Source organism: Siphateles boraxobius, unplaced genomic scaffold (genome assembly GCF_051911475.1).
Source record: "Siphateles boraxobius isolate OS27281-9 unplaced genomic scaffold, OSU_SipBor_1 32, whole genome shotgun sequence".
Lineage (NCBI taxonomy): Eukaryota > Metazoa > Chordata > Actinopteri > Cypriniformes > Leuciscidae > Siphateles > Siphateles boraxobius.
In genome coordinates, this window is record NW_027508942.1 from 1,797,928 (window position 1) to 1,815,713 (window position 17,786).

At 37.2% G+C, this 17,786-nt stretch overlaps 2 protein-coding genes across 2 annotated transcripts in view; both read left to right on the forward strand.

Annotated features, from left to right (window-relative positions):
* The window catches only part of pik3c2a (phosphatidylinositol-4-phosphate 3-kinase, catalytic subunit type 2 alpha), a 42,515-nt gene extending 37,340 nt beyond the window's left edge, over window positions 1–5,175 (forward strand). The window contains exons 24-33 of the mRNA XM_077194464.1: window positions 101–270; window positions 361–517; window positions 695–804; window positions 3,134–3,341; window positions 3,481–3,605; window positions 3,685–3,802; window positions 4,275–4,356; window positions 4,459–4,568; window positions 4,644–4,769; window positions 4,859–5,175. Coding sequence (XP_077050579.1) covers window positions 101–270; window positions 361–517; window positions 695–804; window positions 3,134–3,341; window positions 3,481–3,605; window positions 3,685–3,802; window positions 4,275–4,356; window positions 4,459–4,568; window positions 4,644–4,769; window positions 4,859–5,041 — 1,389 coding nt within the window. The 3' untranslated portion in view covers window positions 5,042–5,175. The remainder of the gene's footprint in view (window positions 1–100; window positions 271–360; window positions 518–694; window positions 805–3,133; window positions 3,342–3,480; window positions 3,606–3,684; window positions 3,803–4,274; window positions 4,357–4,458; window positions 4,569–4,643; window positions 4,770–4,858) is intronic.
* Window positions 5,176–7,894: 2,719 nt separating this feature from the next.
* LOC143700811 (uncharacterized) lies at window positions 7,895–12,368 on the forward strand. The gene is made up of 3 exons (XM_077194466.1): window positions 7,895–8,330; window positions 9,501–10,594; window positions 10,879–12,368. The coding sequence occupies exons 1-3, from the start codon at window positions 8,198–8,200 to the stop codon at window positions 11,101–11,103; spliced, it is 1,452 nt and encodes a 483-aa protein (XP_077050581.1). The 5' UTR covers window positions 7,895–8,197; the 3' UTR covers window positions 11,104–12,368.
* The last annotated feature ends 5,418 nt before the right edge of the window (window positions 12,369–17,786 follow it).

Here is a 17,786-nt window from a genome sequence, read left to right on the forward strand (position 1 = left end):
CATTTAAAACATGAATAATTATCCATGGCAGCTTTAGTCGAACCAATTACATGTGTGTAGAATTCAGTTTTTGAACTTCATCCAAACCGTCTCTTATCAGGCCTCAGAGAATTTCATCTACACCTGCGCTGGATGCTGTGTGGCCACTTACATCCTAGGGATTTGTGACCGTCACAACGACAACATCATGTTGCGCTCCACCGGCCACATGTTCCACATAGACTTTGGGAAGTTTCTGGGTCACGCACAAATGATTGGGAGTTTTAAAAGGTGAAAGAGGTGTTACACTATGTAAGACTGCGGAGTTTGTTGTATTTGTTTAGTTGTATTAATGCGATCATGATGCTTTCTCCTCTGCAGGGACCGTGCACCGTTTGTCTTAACCTCTGATATGGCTTACGTCATCAATGGAGGCGAGAGACCCACTAGTCGCTTCCAGCTTTTTGTTGACCTTTGCTCACAAGCCTACAACTTGATACGCAAACACTCCAACTTCTTTCTCAACCTGCTGTCTCTGGTAATGCACAGCACTGCAATGCAAACAAAACAGTCATTTGTGTGTCATCCGTTTTGATAATAATGAGATACCTCAAGTCATTGCACAACCCTGTTGCTGTTTGCATACTGTAATTTTCTTTTCTTGCTTTACTGTTTACTTGTTTATTGATCAGTTTTGTATTTGTGTTTTACACAGATGACACAATCGGGTTTACCAGAGCTGACTGGAGTCCAAGATCTCAAATACGTGTGTGATGCTCTTCAACCCCAGACTACAGATGCAGAGGCTACCATTTTCTTCACAAGGTAGATTTCTAGTAAACAGCTATAAAACTAGATTATTATTATTGATAATAATATTATAAACTATCAACTATATTATTCTTTTGCTCTCTAACTAAATTATTTTCTTTTAAAGCGCTCCTATCATGCTGTTTTAAGGTTACTTTAAGGAGTCTCCTTCAATGGGTTTACATGCATCCAAGGTCAAAAATGAATTTTCTCATAATACACAATGCCGCATCACTTCTTTTCTCACAGTGTCTGAAACAGTTCAATAAAGGATTCAGTCTCTCTAAACCCCTCCTTTCCAAAGGACTACTCTGCTCTGATTGGTCGGATGGCCCAGTCTGTTGTGATTGGTCTATCTGCTTGCAGCGCATGTCAGAAACAAAACGGCCATTGTCATATCTGAATTTCAGCTCCGGAAGCTTCCTCAGCTCTTAGAGGACAATCTCGGCCAAAAATGAACCTAGGGTACCTAAATAACACATGGGTACTGAGTCGACTGTTCTATGGGATGGGTTTTCATGATAATCGAATGTACCCAGTTTTAACGTTATTTTTAGTTTAACCACAGATTAGCTTATAACGCTAGTGTATGGGGCATCGAATAAGTATGAATAAAAATCGCTAGTTAAAGGTACAATATGCGGGAATTTTCGCCACCAGGGGTCGCTAACCTCTACAAAAACAAAGGCGTATAATGATGACGTATATTCCACATTTAGCGCAAGTATGGATCTTGTCGTCAAGCTGATGGATCTTTTATGGAATAGTGAATACATTGATGTTTTTAACATGACTGTGGTCTGAAGCAGGGCGCGATTGCTAGACGTATACCAGCGCCACACGCAACGCGAGTCCCGCGGATAAAGGAATAAGGACATTTCATTCTACCGAACTACACGCAAGTGCTGAATTAATACTCACACGGGTCAGTTTATTAGACTAATTAAACTTGAGGTAACGCAGCGCTGTTTCACTTGCTCTAACAGTTACACGATCACACTAAACGGGATTTGAGTGTGTTGAATGTTGTTAGTTAGGTTGTGTGTTGGCTGTATGAGACTAACTAAGCTAGATCAACATTAGAATAACATACAGATCATATTCTAACATTTGATCAAGTTGAACTAAATAACATTGATTAGTTTTATGTACATTTGCTCACCTGTCTAATAAAGTACATGCAACACATCGCGTCTGTCAAGTCAAAGTTAGTCGCGGACGTGGAGCTCTCGGCATCTCGAAAGATGCTGATCTTCATTTTAGTCCTTTTTTTGTCTCAAAGTCTGCTTGCCATGGTCCATAATGTTTAAACAAAACAACAATAGCGTGAGCGACTTGCTAGGCATAACGGCAATAACCCGGTTGTCCACGTCTGTCGCCATGGTTACTAACGCAGTGCGAGCGCAAACCTGGCGGAAACCGAGGCTAACACGGATATGACGCCATTGACTGGGGACTCCTCACCCCTGCTCACACGCCCCGTTTCCTTGGTTAAAATTGCAATTTTCTCACGATTTACAAATAGTAAGTAAGTAATCAACAAAACAAAATATATAAAATAGCCCCACACTAACACAGTAGCATAATGAGGGTCTCTACCTACAAACCGAAGCATTGAGAACTTTGTAAGGGTACAGACAGTTTAATAAGAAGATACTTTATAAAGACAGTAAACTTCGTGTATACAAGCAGGAGCCATCTTTTATTCATACTTATTCGATGCCCCATACACTAGCGTTATAAGCTAATCTGTGGTTAAACTAAAAATAACGTTAAAACTGGGTACATTCAATTATCATGAAAACGCATCCCATAGAACGGTCCACTCGGTACCCATGTGTTATTTAGCCCTAGGTTAATTTTTGGCTGGAATTGTCCTTTAATACACAGCGATACGAACCATAACGATGGCGTAAGATTTGCCCGTATCAATTCGAGTGCAAGTCCTCATCCTTTGGAAGTGCAGGCAAAGTGAATTCGCAGCAGAAAATAGTGTCTACTCGACATGTCAACAGCACAAACCAAACTCTTCCAGTCTCAGCTACAACTACTGTGTTTTTAGGGCCGGTCAAAGTAGATGATGTTCGCATGCAGCCAATGAAGACCAGCGCTGGCATTATGCAACTTTGTTACAAGCCTAGAAGTTCGAGCAGGAAATAATGCTGGAATTAGTGACGACGCGTTTCTGGCAGTTCAGAATCGGTTCTTAATCGGTTCATTTATCATGCGCTTTTATCTTTACAACTTTGTCAACCTTTTACATTCTACATGAATGGTAATATTTGAAAAAAGCATAGGATCACTTTGGAATATGCCCCTTTTCTTCCACCTTTTTTTCTCGCAGGTTGATTGAATCCAGTCTGGGCAGTGTAGCCACAAAGTTTAATTTCTTCATCCATAATCTGGCCCAGTTGCGTTTCTCTGGCCTTCCTTCCAATGATGAGCCCATCCTCTCGTTCGCTCCCCGCACATACACTATAAAGCAGGACGGCAGGATCCGGGATGCGTCCATATTTTCATTTCACAAGAGATACAATCCAGACAAGCACTATGTAAGTGATTTTAATGAGGATTTTATAAAGCAGTTATCAGTTTATTAGCATTGATTACCTCTTTGTATGATGTTAGTAATGAGAAAATCACATTTTTTATCTTAAAGAACACCTGTTTTTTCACACCTCTTTCTTTCAGACATATGTCATACGGATCCTTAGGGAAGGTCAAAATGAGCCTCAGTTTGTCTTCCGCACATTCGATGAGTTCCAGGAACTGCACAACAAGCTGACCATCCTTTTCCCTCTCTGGAAGCTGCCAGGGTATATGGTTTTCCTCTTGTACCGTGGTTCGTCAAATCCTGCATTTCATTGTTCCTAAGAATCTTTTTCCTTTTTCAAGATTTCCTAATAAAATGGTGCTGGGACGCACACACATCAAGGATGTGGCATCCAAGAGGAAGGTGGAATTGAGCAGCTATGTGCACAATCTGATGAGGAGTTCAACAGAGGTCACCCAGGTGAACAGTTGTCGCTTTTAAATAATTTAAATAATAAAAAAAAATAAGTTTAGGGTTTTATTTTTTAATCACTGGGAGTGATGTGGAGTCAACTGATTATTTTACTCAAAAAATATACATTGCTCTACAATAACATGATCTGAATTGAGAAATAAATACTACTCACCAACACCGCATTTATTTGATCAAAAAATAGTAATATAGTGAAATATAATTATAATTTTAAATTGCTTTATATTTTTGTGGAAACTGTGATACCTTTTTTAGGGTTCTTTGATACAAAATAAAGGTCTTGACCGTCACTTTTTATTAAAATATAAATAATATTTCTTTAAAGTCCTACTGTAGTCATATTTAAACATTATTACCTGTGAAAATACATTTTTTCATTCCTTAAAATACTTAATGTCACCAAACTTTTGAATGGTTGTTTAAATGATTGTGACTGAGTTGATCTTCTTTTTGTTCTTAGTGTGATCTTATCTACACCTTCTTCCACCCTATTGCGAGAGATGATAAGATCGAGGGGGTTGATGGACTCTCAAAAACTCCAGGTATGTGTGTCATACTGTAATACATGAATGTACAAGTTACTTTCACTGGTTTCATTTGGTACAACATAATTAGTTTTCATGCATTTGATGTTGTTTTTCCAGACATACCTCCAGTGAGTCCCACCACTGGCCGCGTGGAGGGTGAGGTGAAGCTGTCAGTGTCCTACCGAAACAGTACGCTCTTCATCATGGTCATGCACATCAAAGACCTGGTAAGAAATGACAATAGCGTCTGATCCCGGATCCTGTGCATTCTGAAATCTCATCTGTCCTTCTGCCAAACACAGATGTCAAATGACGGGGCAGACCCAAACCCATATGTGAAAACCTACCTTCTCCCAGACCCCCACAAAACCTCCAAACGCAAAACAAAGATCGCAAGGAAGACTAGGAACCCAACGTTTAATGAAATGGTAAGCTAATCTTACCTGTCTGACCATGCATGATTAACTCCGCTCTATTCTAAAGATAATAAACTACTTCCTTCTCTCTTTATTTGCAGCTTGTATACAGCGGCTACAGTAAGGAAACCCTGAAGCAAAGGGAACTTCAACTGAGCGTGCTCAGTGCAGAGTCTCTGCGAGAGAACTGCTATTTGGGTGGCATAACCCTCAGCCTCAAGGACTTTGACCTGAGCAGAGAGACCGTCAAGTGGTACAAGCTCACCATGGTGCCCTACTTCTAGATACAACCATCCCTCCCCACCAGTCGTCCACAAAAGGTGATGTGACTGAAGCAAGTGCCCTTACAGGACAACTCGCATTCCCCCAGCATCCCTCTCTCTCTCTCTCTCTCTCTCTCTCTCTCTCTCTCTCGCTCTCTCTCTCTGACACTAATCAAGGTTGAGTCCTTGTTAAATACGTGTTCTGTACATTTGGAACTTAAGAGGACCAAACGGCTCACTTAAAGAAGAGTTTATATTATTAATTATATTTTATATACATATATATATATATATATATGTATGTATGTAAAATATATATAGAGAGATTGACACTTGTATTTTTAAAACTGCTTATTTTTACACTTTCCTTTTCTACATATACAAATAAGGAACATTAAAAGTCTGTAAGGTTTTGAGCTATCAAAACAAGCACTGCAGAGTTCACTGTGCTTTTGATAATGTGCCAAATGAACTGAACAAACTCGAGACCACTTCCCTTTAGGGAACAATAACAGGGTGCCTTCACACGCTCTCCTTTCATTTTTGCTTTTCTCACTACTTTTGTGGTTAAAAAAAGCCCTGTTTTGTAAGATAATGCACCAATTTGTATAATGAACCTCTTTGAAAAGGGAACTGCACCTGTGGCTCAAAGCTACTGCCAGAACTCAGCTGAATCATAATCTATGAGTTTACCAGCAGGCATTTTTAAAATGATGTACATTGATGTTCAAGACTGTCATCACTCAATCCGCAATAGTGACTTGATTCGCTGTTTATGACTGTTAAAAATATAGTTCGAATGGGTATTAACATGGCCAGTTATTTATTGGTTATCTTTAACCTGACAGAATCAATGTTTGCTGTAATTCTATCTCTCTCTTAAGAAAAATTAAATGTTTCTGAACACCTCTCTGTGTGATTTTATTTGTTCTGAAGTTTCTCTAATGGATTAAAATAACATAACCAGTAGGGGGCAGTCAAGAAACACAAAGACGTTTAATATTACATAATTTGTATAATATATATTATATAATGATATAGTCACTTATGAGTGTTCATTGTCATGAAGAAATTTCCTGTAATTACCTTTTTACAGAAACTTGTACAGTTTTATCCAGTTTTCCTTTTGCATTTTCATATTTAGTTGAAACTATTTGTATTCTGTCATACTGTTGAGTTAAAATTATATAATATATTAATAGAAGACGAGATATTTTGAAGAAACTGTTTTGGTGACCACTCCATTGTATGATTTTGTAAAAAAAAATATTTATATTTAGCTTTATTTATTTTTATTTTAGTACTTCAGCTTAAATTTATTTTAACTTTATTTGCCAAATTTTTTTTGTTGTGATTTTAGTTTTAGAATGCCATAACATTTGCTTTAATTTTATTTTTACATCTATTTACATCAGCTTTATTTCAATTTACAATTAAAGGGATTTTTAATAGTTTTAATTTTAGTTTAAAACAAAAACACTGGAGATTTGTGACTCAAGCTGCCACATTTTAAAGGGATAATTCACCCAAAAAAGTTAAAATTCTGTCATTTACTCACCATCACGTTGTTCTAAACCTGTAAGACTTTTTCTTTTGTGGAACAAAAAAGATATTTTGACTCCGTGTGTTTGGTCCATACAATAAACGTCAGTGGTCACCAAAACGGTTTCTTCTTTTGTCTTCCAAAGAAGACTGTGATACACAGGTCTAAAACAACATTGAGGGTGAGTAAATGATGACAAGGTGAACTGTCCCTTTAAAGCTTTGACCCTCACACACTAATGATTTCTGCTGAGGTGTAGGTGTGATCTTTAGGGACTCTTAGGTTGGGGCCCAGGTGCACTTCGTCATTGGCCATAATATTCTAAATGTCTTCAAAAGCCCTGACCTCAGATCTGCCAGTATTTATGTACAGCTTCATTAAATGGGCTTTGCCTCCAGGGTGAGAGCCTAATGATGAAGTATGCATGAATTGACACTGGGTTTTGCACTTTGACAGTTCACACAGGGCTGTGGTATTTTTGTATGTTTTTACTTTCATAAAAGCTTACAATGACATTCACATTCTGTATTTATAAGAATAGAAAAACAGTGGGAGGAAAACAAATGCTAATGAATTCCATCTGCTTCCATTCACATGGTTTTTGGACACTTTGTGGGTTGCTAATCCTACAACTCTATTAGAATTGGTTGTTTAGAGTTGTATTGGGCATTTCAGACAGAAAATCGATACATTTTAAATGACGAACAATCTGCAACAGTTTTTTATTTAATGTAATGTGTTGCAGCACTTTCGTGTCCAGTTATTGGTATTGATAGGTCTGTTAGGCTACAGATTAATCAATATATTATATAACCATTTAACATATTATGCATGACATTATGTCTCTTGTAGCCTAATTTTCTCCGGTATTTTTTTTCTAGCAGGAGAGCATTGTTCAAAAACAACAGTGTTATGTATGACGCAAGAAGCAGAGCAACAAGGTTGGAAATTTGCCTCAGCAATAATAATTAGCGAGCGTATAGCAAGGGTTTAGTTTAGTCATGATCTGATGCAAGTTCATTTTTCGAATGCAGAATTATTATTCGCATTTCCACAATACAAAAATACCAAGTTCCATCTTGGCCAAGAGCAGCTTCATACAGAGTCTGAACGTAGCGAGAGTACAAAACCTTATTTTATCATATAAAATAAATAAATTAATAATAATGTGTCTTAAATACATTGTAACGAGTATATAGTAAGCGTAATGTAATGGAGTGATGTAAAAACCTGTAGCTTCGTGATAATTTCGCATGGGACAACAAACCATCATGCGTCACTGGGCTACGCCATCAAATGGGCGTGGTTTGTTGTAAAAGGGGGCGGTGTTCATGTGAGTGAAACATAAGCGGACAAATCAAAGGTCGCAAGGTTGCAGGCTAAAGATATTTGTTTATAGTGGAGCGCGTTCTTAAGTTTCAGCTCTAGGAGTCACCGTCACGCGTTCATTTGGTGGTGTGTAAACGGGACTTGGTGATCATGTGGAACTCAGCCGCTTTCGCTCGGAGTTAACGCTCGCATATTTGGGAAGATGTCGGTAGCAAGCTTAAAAAATCAGCCGATAAATTACTACAGCGAAAACACACCGAGGGACGAGTATCAGAATACGTGACACTGACAGCTAAAGAGTGAGGATGGAGAGGACCGCGCTGCGGCGCTTCGGGGACAGCGGCATGATGCTTCTGCCCTGGACTAAACAGATCCTGACGGTGGTGTGGGAACAACTGCGACTGCTGCTCCAGGTCATCTGCTGCACTTTTATGACGGGTAATTTTCTGATTCATATATTTGCATTGTAATGTATTCTATGCTATCCATATGCTTGGCCATCGCAAGTTTACATAATCAGATTTACTCAGTTATTATTAATAGGATAAGAACGTATATCAGCGTGATGTAGCCTACTAGATTTCTGTGAAAATGCAAACTGGGTTGATCAAATTATTTGCATATTATGTAAATTTTTGAATCGCACTTTTTTGGTCACACTTTAGATAAGGATCCAATTCTCACTATTTACTAACTAACTACGACTTTTGCCTCAATAATCTCATGATTACTGCTTATTAATAGTTAGTAAGGTAGTTGTTTAGTTTAGTTTTTGGGTAGGGATGTAGAATATGGTCACGCAGAATAAGGCATTGATATGTGCTTTATAAGTACTAATAAACATACTTGTAATATGCATGCTAATAAGCAACTAGTTGATGAAAATGATGAAAAGGCATAGCAGTATTACTAACAATGAGCAATATATTCTTACAGCATTAATTAACCTCATGTTTGTTCACAGTGCATTTACTAGTGTTTAACAGATATATATTTTGATCATAAAAATGTTTTAATAAATGTTGAGATTAACTAAGATTAATAAATGCTGTAGGAGTAGCTACTGTTCATTTTAAGTTCATGTTAACTAATGTTAGTAAATTAAAATTTATTGTAAAGTGTTACCAAATAACATTAGTAAAACCAATTGATACACGTTTTCTAGAGCAAAAGTGAAATAACAGATTTTTTTATTATAATTTTATTTGTATTTATTTCCTTTTAACTGGATAATATAATTATATGTATTTAATTTCGTTATATATATACATAAATAATTATTTACATATATTATGATTAGTGTGAATAGTATTTGTATTATAATTATTTACTTATATATTAAGATTTGTATGAATAGTATTTGTATTATTTTCACTTTAGTTTAGTATTTTTACATTATATTTTTTAAAACACTTATTAGTACTATCACAAATACACACACACACACACATATATACATATATATATATATAATTTTTTTTTCACACACTGTGTATATACTGCATATATATTTAATTTATCTATATAAATTTATTGAAATGAGAATGGCCCTTGTTTATGGTTATGGCCTGAAGTAAGTCCAGTAACTTCCTTTTGTTTGGTTCCCAGTTTTCCAGATGTTCAGGTTTGAAGTCCACCTGAGAATCACAGACGAGACAGGGCAACACATTCAGCACATGACAAGTGGCTCAGGAGACCCTTCTGACAGTTTCCTGCTCTCATCCTTGTTTGAAAACAACAAAAACATGGTGGTTGGGGGTTCCAGTCCGCTTTCAAAATTCGGCAGAGACCCATTCGACGTGAGCTCCCACTCCAGAGCTGTCCTTTCCAGTCTGGTCAGCGATGAACTCTGTTGCTCTTTGGTGGACGACCTCGTGTCCCACGCAACAGAGTGTCTCAATGACACCGAAGATCTCTATATTGGAGATCACTCCGTGTGGAAACACGGATATGACTGGACCGTTTTAGGAGGTCCCGAGAGGAAATGCGCAGAGAGCACCTGCACTTTTACCGTCTCAGGGTTTTCAGCAAAGGACTTTGTAAAGCATCAAAAGCCCATCAGTGATCCTGACACATCTGGTTCATCTACAGAGGATGTTCAAACTCCATGTCCAGTGCAGTCAGCCGCTCATCTCTCAGACAGCGAGTTCAGCTGGGGCAGCACAGACAGCTCTTGTTTCGAAGGAGAACGCGAGGAGAGCGACAAACTCTGGGAGCTTCTGACCAGCTCGACGGATCCGTATCACCCGATGCACTTCACGGCATGTTTGTCCAGTGCGGCTGCTGAAAAAAGCAAAACGCAGGAGATTTCAAAGCCTGAAAGTCCCACATCACAATCCACAGCAACTACAGGCTCAGAATCTTCCAAACCAGGTTCTGAAGACGAAGAAGAAGAGGCCTTATGGAGATCCCTCTCTCAGAATGATGACCCATATCACCCGTTGAATTTCAGAGCGCCGCTTCAAAGCTCACCGGCAACACCAATACCTCCCAAACACCATTCACCCACCCAGAGCACGCAAAGTAAAGCCAGACTCTTCAAATCTTCAAGGCGCTCAAAGCTGCCTTCACCACCAAGCAAAGTTCCTCGCCATTCCTGCCACAAATTACCCTTTGAGACATTATCAGTGGTGCCATGGAGAAGATATGTTGGTCTGACAGCTGTTCAGGGCAACCAGAGGAAATGTGCTACTTTTAAGAAGGTAATTATCAGTCTCAAGGTGTGGTCACATTTACCATTTTTCGGCGAAATATATTGCATATTTCGCAACAGGTTCCAGTTCATAGCGCAAATTCCAACAGAAAGCTGCTTGGTTTTTGAAACTGTGTGTCACACATCGTTACACTATTGACAAGAGAACTTTTTGGCTACGAAATTTCTCTGAAAATCCGCCAATGTGACCCCACCTTTATGCCGCTTTTTAGACAACATGTCAATTGTGAATCATTGATTGCTTGATAACAGCACATTGCTAATGTTTTCCAGGTGAAATTTTCTCCCATCGTACAAGTTCACAAGATGCACACTTGGTCCTTTGCTCTTCAAGCTTCACGTAAGGGCCCATGGGAGGAGCTTGCGAGGGACAGAGACCGATTCCGAAAGAGAATCAGTGAAACTGAGAAGGCCATTGGCTACTGTTTTAGTTTGTCACACAGGGAAAAGCTGTGGGCCTACAACGATCGCCGTACGGAAGAAATAACCAGCTCTTGATCTGCAGAATGTTGCTTCTGATTGTAATTATCGTTCTTATAGTTCCAAGGCCAGCCTTTAGACTGTTTTACTGACTTAAATTGACAATTATACCTCACAGCTGTGTCCCAACACACAATGTACCTTGACTGCTACTAAATGTTAATCATTTTTTGCTAGGCCTTACAGACCTTTCAGTGTGCCTGATTGCACGTATTTATTTTATCACAAATTGTGGATATGTTGGAGTAGTAGACTAGTGTTATTTTATTTAAAGGGATAGTTCACCCAAAAATGAAAATTCGTGCAATTTTCTTAACCTCATGTGGTTCCAAACCTGTATGACTTTCACAAAATGGAAGATATATATATACTGTATATATAGATGTCCATACAATGAAAGTCAATGGGGTCGAGAGTTGTTTTGGGGTTCTTTCATTGTATGGACAAAAACTTCTTTAAAATGTCTTGTTTCACAGACGAATGAAGGTCATACAGGTTCGGAACACAATGAGGGTGAGTAAATGATGACAATTTGAACTTTTGGGTGAACTATACCTTGTTTATTTCAGTGGTTTGAAATGCTGTGAGAATAGGCTGCTAAATTTAGTTTTTTAATTATTTGTAAAGTTGGAGAAAATGCAAGAAAAAAAAAAGGTAGCAAGGCCAAGTTACAATAAATAATTGTTTATATATACAAATACACTACCATTGAGAAGTTTTAAAGAAATTAATACTTTTATTAAGCAAGGATGCATTAAATTAATTAAAAGTGTCAGCAAATACATTTGCAATGTTAAATATTTTTATTTTGAAGTAATGCTGTTAATTTTTTAAAAATGTATCACATTTCTACAAAAAATATTAAGCAGAACAACTTGTTTCAACCTTGACCATAACAATTAGAAATGTTTCTTAAGCAGCAAATCATCATATTAGAATGATTTCTGAAGGATCATGTGACACTGAAGACTGGAGTAATGATGCTGAAAATTCAGGAATAATTTACATTTTAAAACACATTCAAATACAAAACCGTTATTTCAAATTGTAATAATATTACACCATTTTAAAATTGTTACTGTATTTTTGTTCAAATAAATGCAGCGTAGTAAAATTATTTAAAGAAAAAGAAAAAAACTTTAGAGCAATTGTTGAAAATTTCATCCTACACCCTCTGTTCATAGACAAAAAAAAGATACTACTACTATCAGATATTTGCTAAACTTGACTTCACTGACCATTGCAATTTGTACTCGAGAATGAATAAAATGTCTGTAACTCTTTAGCTTTACAGAAACAGTTTTTTTGTATTTCTACACTGTCACACTCCAAGGCCCGGTTTCACAAACAGGGCTTAGATTAAGCCAGGAGTAAGCCTTAGTTCAATTATGACATTAAAATAGCTTATATAAATGTGCCTTAGAAAAAAAGAAAACATTACTTGTGTGCATTTTGAGAAAACAATGGCACTGATATATTTTAAGATAGGCCATTACAAGTTGCTTTCAGTTATACCAGCTCAAACATGCATCAGAGAAAGCCTTGTCTGTGAAACCGGGAGTACGTGTTCCATTATCACGTCCTGCGTTTGTTAAATGCACAGTAGTGTTTCCTTGCTCGTTTGTTTTGGTTGATCTCACTAGTTGATTGTGTCTCAGTCTGAGACTGCAGAGCTGGAGAAGTCCTGTGAGAGCGCCGTGTGTAAGAGAGGGTTAAAAACAAAGCGTGATGAAACTCTTTCCCTTGACGAGAAATCAATTAGCATCTCCCCTCGACACAGCGGCCGCAACACAAACTTACATGGTGCAAAGACAAGCAATCGTTTACGGAATCTTACACGCTGTGACAACAGACTGCGGGGCTAATTTAATGATGCTTTGTCCTTGAGTTTTAATTGATCACATAAAGGTGGACATATGCTGTTATAAAGTGTTTAACACTACATGAAAGCTCACTTGTACTTTCCTCTTAGCTTGTTCAAACTGTGTCCGTTTAGAAAGCAACAGATCTGAGAGCATGCAGTGTTGTTGGCGGGTTGTTGCATGTGTCGCTGCTATGGTGTGTTCCTCTCCTAAGGTGCCTTCACCCAGGTGACCCCGGTCTCTAAGCAACCGAGCACAGCAGTATTTGGCAGTGAGAGGATTGCATATGATTGCAGCAGGGGTTGGTGTGTTGTGGGAGGGCGGCCAGCCTCTGTTACTCATCCTGGAGAGTCCAAAGCTTGAGGAGGGGGATCTCTGGAGTCACAATTACAAAGCGCTGACTGTCTGATGCAATAGAGCAATCAGCAGACACAGTGTGTGAGACACACACAAAAGGCAGCACAGGTAGTCGGACACATCGCATGTTACAGGGTGAAACTTGAGCTGGATCACGTTATAGTCACGTTGAATTGGTACAGAATGTCAATAATGTGCATGGCCAGTGGTTAAAAACATGAATCATTACAAATGCTCATGCTTCCCTGCCTGATATGTAAAAATATTTGAATATTCAAATGAGTTACAGCAGCTTCACAGAGCCATTTTGTTAATGTAAGTGAGGGGCCTGCACATGAAATCTTTTTTGGGAGATATTTAGTATCTGTTTTGTGTGTGTGTGTTTCTCTCTCTCTCTCTCTCTCTCTCTCTCTCTCTCTCTCTCTCTCTCTCTCTCTCTCTCTCTCTCTCTCTCTCTCTCTCTCTCTCTCTCTCTCTCTCTCTCTCTCTCTCTCTCTCTCTCTCTCTCTCTCTCTCTCTCTCTCTCTCTCTCTCTCTCTCTGTGTAGTGTCGTGTCTTTTCCTGGTAAACCCATGTAATGGGGACAAAATCCTTGTCCTTGTGGGGACATTTTTGGTCCCCATGAAGAAAACGGCTTATAAGTCATACAAAGTGATGTTTTTTTTGTGGAAAATGTAAAAATGTAGGTTTTCTTCTGTGGTGGGTAGGTTTAGGGTTTGAAAGATGATGTGTATTTTCAGTCATCTTTACGCCGCCTTCACACTGGGAGTTGAAATCAGCTCCGTAATACGCAATACGCACCCAACGGACGTCGTACTACACAGTGAAACGCGTCGGAAGCGGGTAGCTGCTAGAACAAAAATGGCGGAGAGATTAGAAAGGTTGATTTTGTCAGTTCTGTATGACTCTCTGATGAGGGTTATAGAGATATTAATAGGAAGGCTGCTGCGTGAGGAAAGTTGCTCAGGACGTTGACATGTCAGGTTGGCTAAAAAATGTGATATAGTGGTATAATTTATCACATTTAGTTCGATGTCTGCCTTCAATTTAATTGTATTAACTGCCCTAATAACGTTAGCAAATCATGAAAATAAAAAAATGACATGACAACTTAACTTTTAATAAAATAAATATTGATTTTATAACGATAAGAATTCAGGTTTGTTTATCAGTATCATAGCAACGCTAACTTCCGCTGGAATTGTCGGATAGGAACCGTCCGTAGCTTTTCGCAAGAGTTCAACTTTTTGAACGCATCCGGATGACCAACGGACACGATTTTCTTCGCACCGCACTCGGTCGGACCCGTTTCGGACCCATTCGCATGCGGTCTGCGAATCTCCATAGGAAATGAATGACTTCGGAGCCGTATCGGAGCTGATTTCAACTGCCAGTGTGAAGGCGGCGTTAGTCCGATGCATTTACATTGGTACTGTACCTCGGATGCAATCAACTTTGTGTCTGTAAAGTTGTGACCCATAATGGGCCGTACAGATCATGTATAGCCCATAGACACTGATGGGTGTGAAAGAAACAACATTGCTCAGAGTAGATTGCAGTGTAGATCAATCTCCTGTGGGAGGTCCTAACATTTTTCTATTGTATGGTAGCCCTTTTGTCTTCATGTCGCACAGACAGAATTTTGGGTTAAGATTCTTTGAAGGCCGACACGCTAACATCGCTGCTGAAGAACTGCTACCTTCAATACATTTTTCTCCCCATAATAACTTATTTTATGAATTAGAGAAATCGAATACATTGACGTGCCACCCAAACGACTGCTCAGCCAAATATAGAGAAATATAACAGGTTAGGGGATAGAATATACAGTTTGTACAGTAAAATAACATTATTACTATGGAAAGTCCCCACAAAACATGGAAACCCAACGTGTGTGTGTGCGTGCGTGCGTGCGTGTGTGTGTGTGTGTGTACAGGTTTGGCTATACTTGTGAAGGTCAAATGTCCTCACTTATGTATTGAAATATTATAACAACCGACTAGTGAGTGACATTTTACTGGTCCTCAGTTAAAAGAGCTTATAAATGGGAGAAACATGGTTGTATTTAAATCTAGTGTTTCTGTGATGGTTAGGGGCAGGACTTGGGTTAGGCCAAAGAAAATATCATTAACCTGATATAAAATCAACGGAAGTCTATTCAATGTCCTCACTAAAATAGTGAAACAAGTGTGTTTTCGTGTACTTAGTCCTTTCAAAACTTTGGGGCAGTGAGATTTGTATTTTTTCATTAATTTAATGTTTAATGTGCTGCTTAGCATTTTTTTGGAACCTGTAATTTTTTTTTTCAGGGTTTTTTGATGAATACAAAGTTCAAAAGAACAGCATTTATTTGAAACAATAATCTTTTGTAATATTATAAAAGTCTTTACCGTCATTTTTGATGCATCCTTTCCGAATAAAAGTATAATTAAAAGTAAAATGATTTTTTCAACTTATAGCTAAACTTATATACAGTATAGCATTCACCTTTAGTAGGAAGCACTAAACTATTTAGTATCTTCTTCATTTTACAGCCTAGTAGTAAAATCAGACTGCCATCCAAATATAAAACGAATTGCTAAAATGTGTTATTTTGCCATGGAATAAATGATATAATTGTGTTGAATAGAAAGACTGCATGCATTTCTTCAGAAATCAGATTTGTCAACAGCAGCTCTCTGTTCGTTCACACAGGCTGTTACAGGAACACATGTGCACACATACATAATCACAGCATAACACTTTAATTTCAAAGATTATTATTATTAATCTCTCAACTGTTGGCTGTATGTATTGCATGACCATCACCATAAGATGGCACCATTGATCATCTTCTGTTTACATCTACATATCATGCGCACATGATATAACATATGGCAAGCCGTTTAAACTTTTATTCATTTTCAGGATCTGAATCCTTAATATCAACAATAAAAATTTCACTAGTTAAAATGATAATTATTGATATCCGGAATAATATTTCTACTAGTAACAATGTCAATTTTCGATATCAGGAATTACATTTTCAATAGTAACAATGCTAATTCTTGATATCAACATTTACATTTGCACTAGTTTAAATGATAATTCTTGATATCAACAATTGAATTGCAACTAGTAAAATCTATAATTCTTGATATCTGTAATTGTATTTTTACTAGTGAAATGTCACCATAGGCTGCCATTCAAAATCAATTGTTGATATCAATAATTGATTTCTTTCTAGTTGAAATTGCAATTTTACATATCAGAAATACAATTCTTTCTAGTAAAAACCTTTATTTTTGATATCAAGAATTCAATTGTCACTAGTTGAAATTTCTATTCTTGATATCAACAATTGAGTTGCTACTAGTAACAATGTTCATTTTTGATATAAATAATTCAATTTTCACTAGTGACAATGTTAATTTCTGATATCATGAATGTAATTGTTACTATAAGAAAGCCATTTGAGATATCTGAAATAATATTGATATCAGAAATACATTTTCAGATATCAAAAATTAGCACTTTTATTAGTAGCAATTCAATTGTTGATATCAAGAATAGACATTTCAGCTAGTGACAATTGAATTATTGATATCAGGAATTCATATTTTTACTAGTAACAATGTAATTATTGATATCAAAAATTATATTTACTAGTAAGAAATCAATTCTTGATATCAACAATTAATTTTGAATGGCAGCCTATGGTGACATTTCACTAGTGAAAATACAATTACAGATATCAAGAATTAAATTGTTGATATCAATAATTAAATTGTTGATATCAACAATTAATATCATGGAAATGAATAAAAGTTAAAACTGCTTGCCATATATAACATCTGTTTTTTTCTTTTACATCATTTATGTTTTTTCCATAGTCTGAACTGTAAAAGAACCAAAATACAACCAGATAAGAAGGATCTTTTACTTTTTTAATAGATCATGTTAATAGCTAATACATACAGTGTCTCAAACATTTTCAGTGTCCCACATTAGGGACACAACTGTCCCACGTTAGGGAGCTGCAGCTTGTATCAGACGACTTATTAGGTGTGGATTTAATGTTTTGGCTACACATTGCAATATGTCGCAGAAGTCTGAAATGCAAAAAATGTCCCATATTAGGGCAATTCATCCTATGTAGGCCTTCAAGTTGCACAGTTTAATACAACCAAATTATATAGAATTTAGTTGTTATTAAATTATATTTTAATAATTTATAATAGGTTAATGCTTATATAATTCAAATGAATAAAATGTTATAGCCAACATAGCTAGTATAATTTTCACCCTGGGATTAATATAATCATGAGTATTATTGAGACTTTATGAGAATTTAATTAATGCTAGCTAACAGAAATAGCATCATTGGTAACTTTTGCTTTATACTCACACGCCTCTAGGTGTCACAATACGACCATATCGAACATTTTATGTATAGACATTATAAATCATCTTACTTTTAGGTTTTCATATCACTGGTAAAAA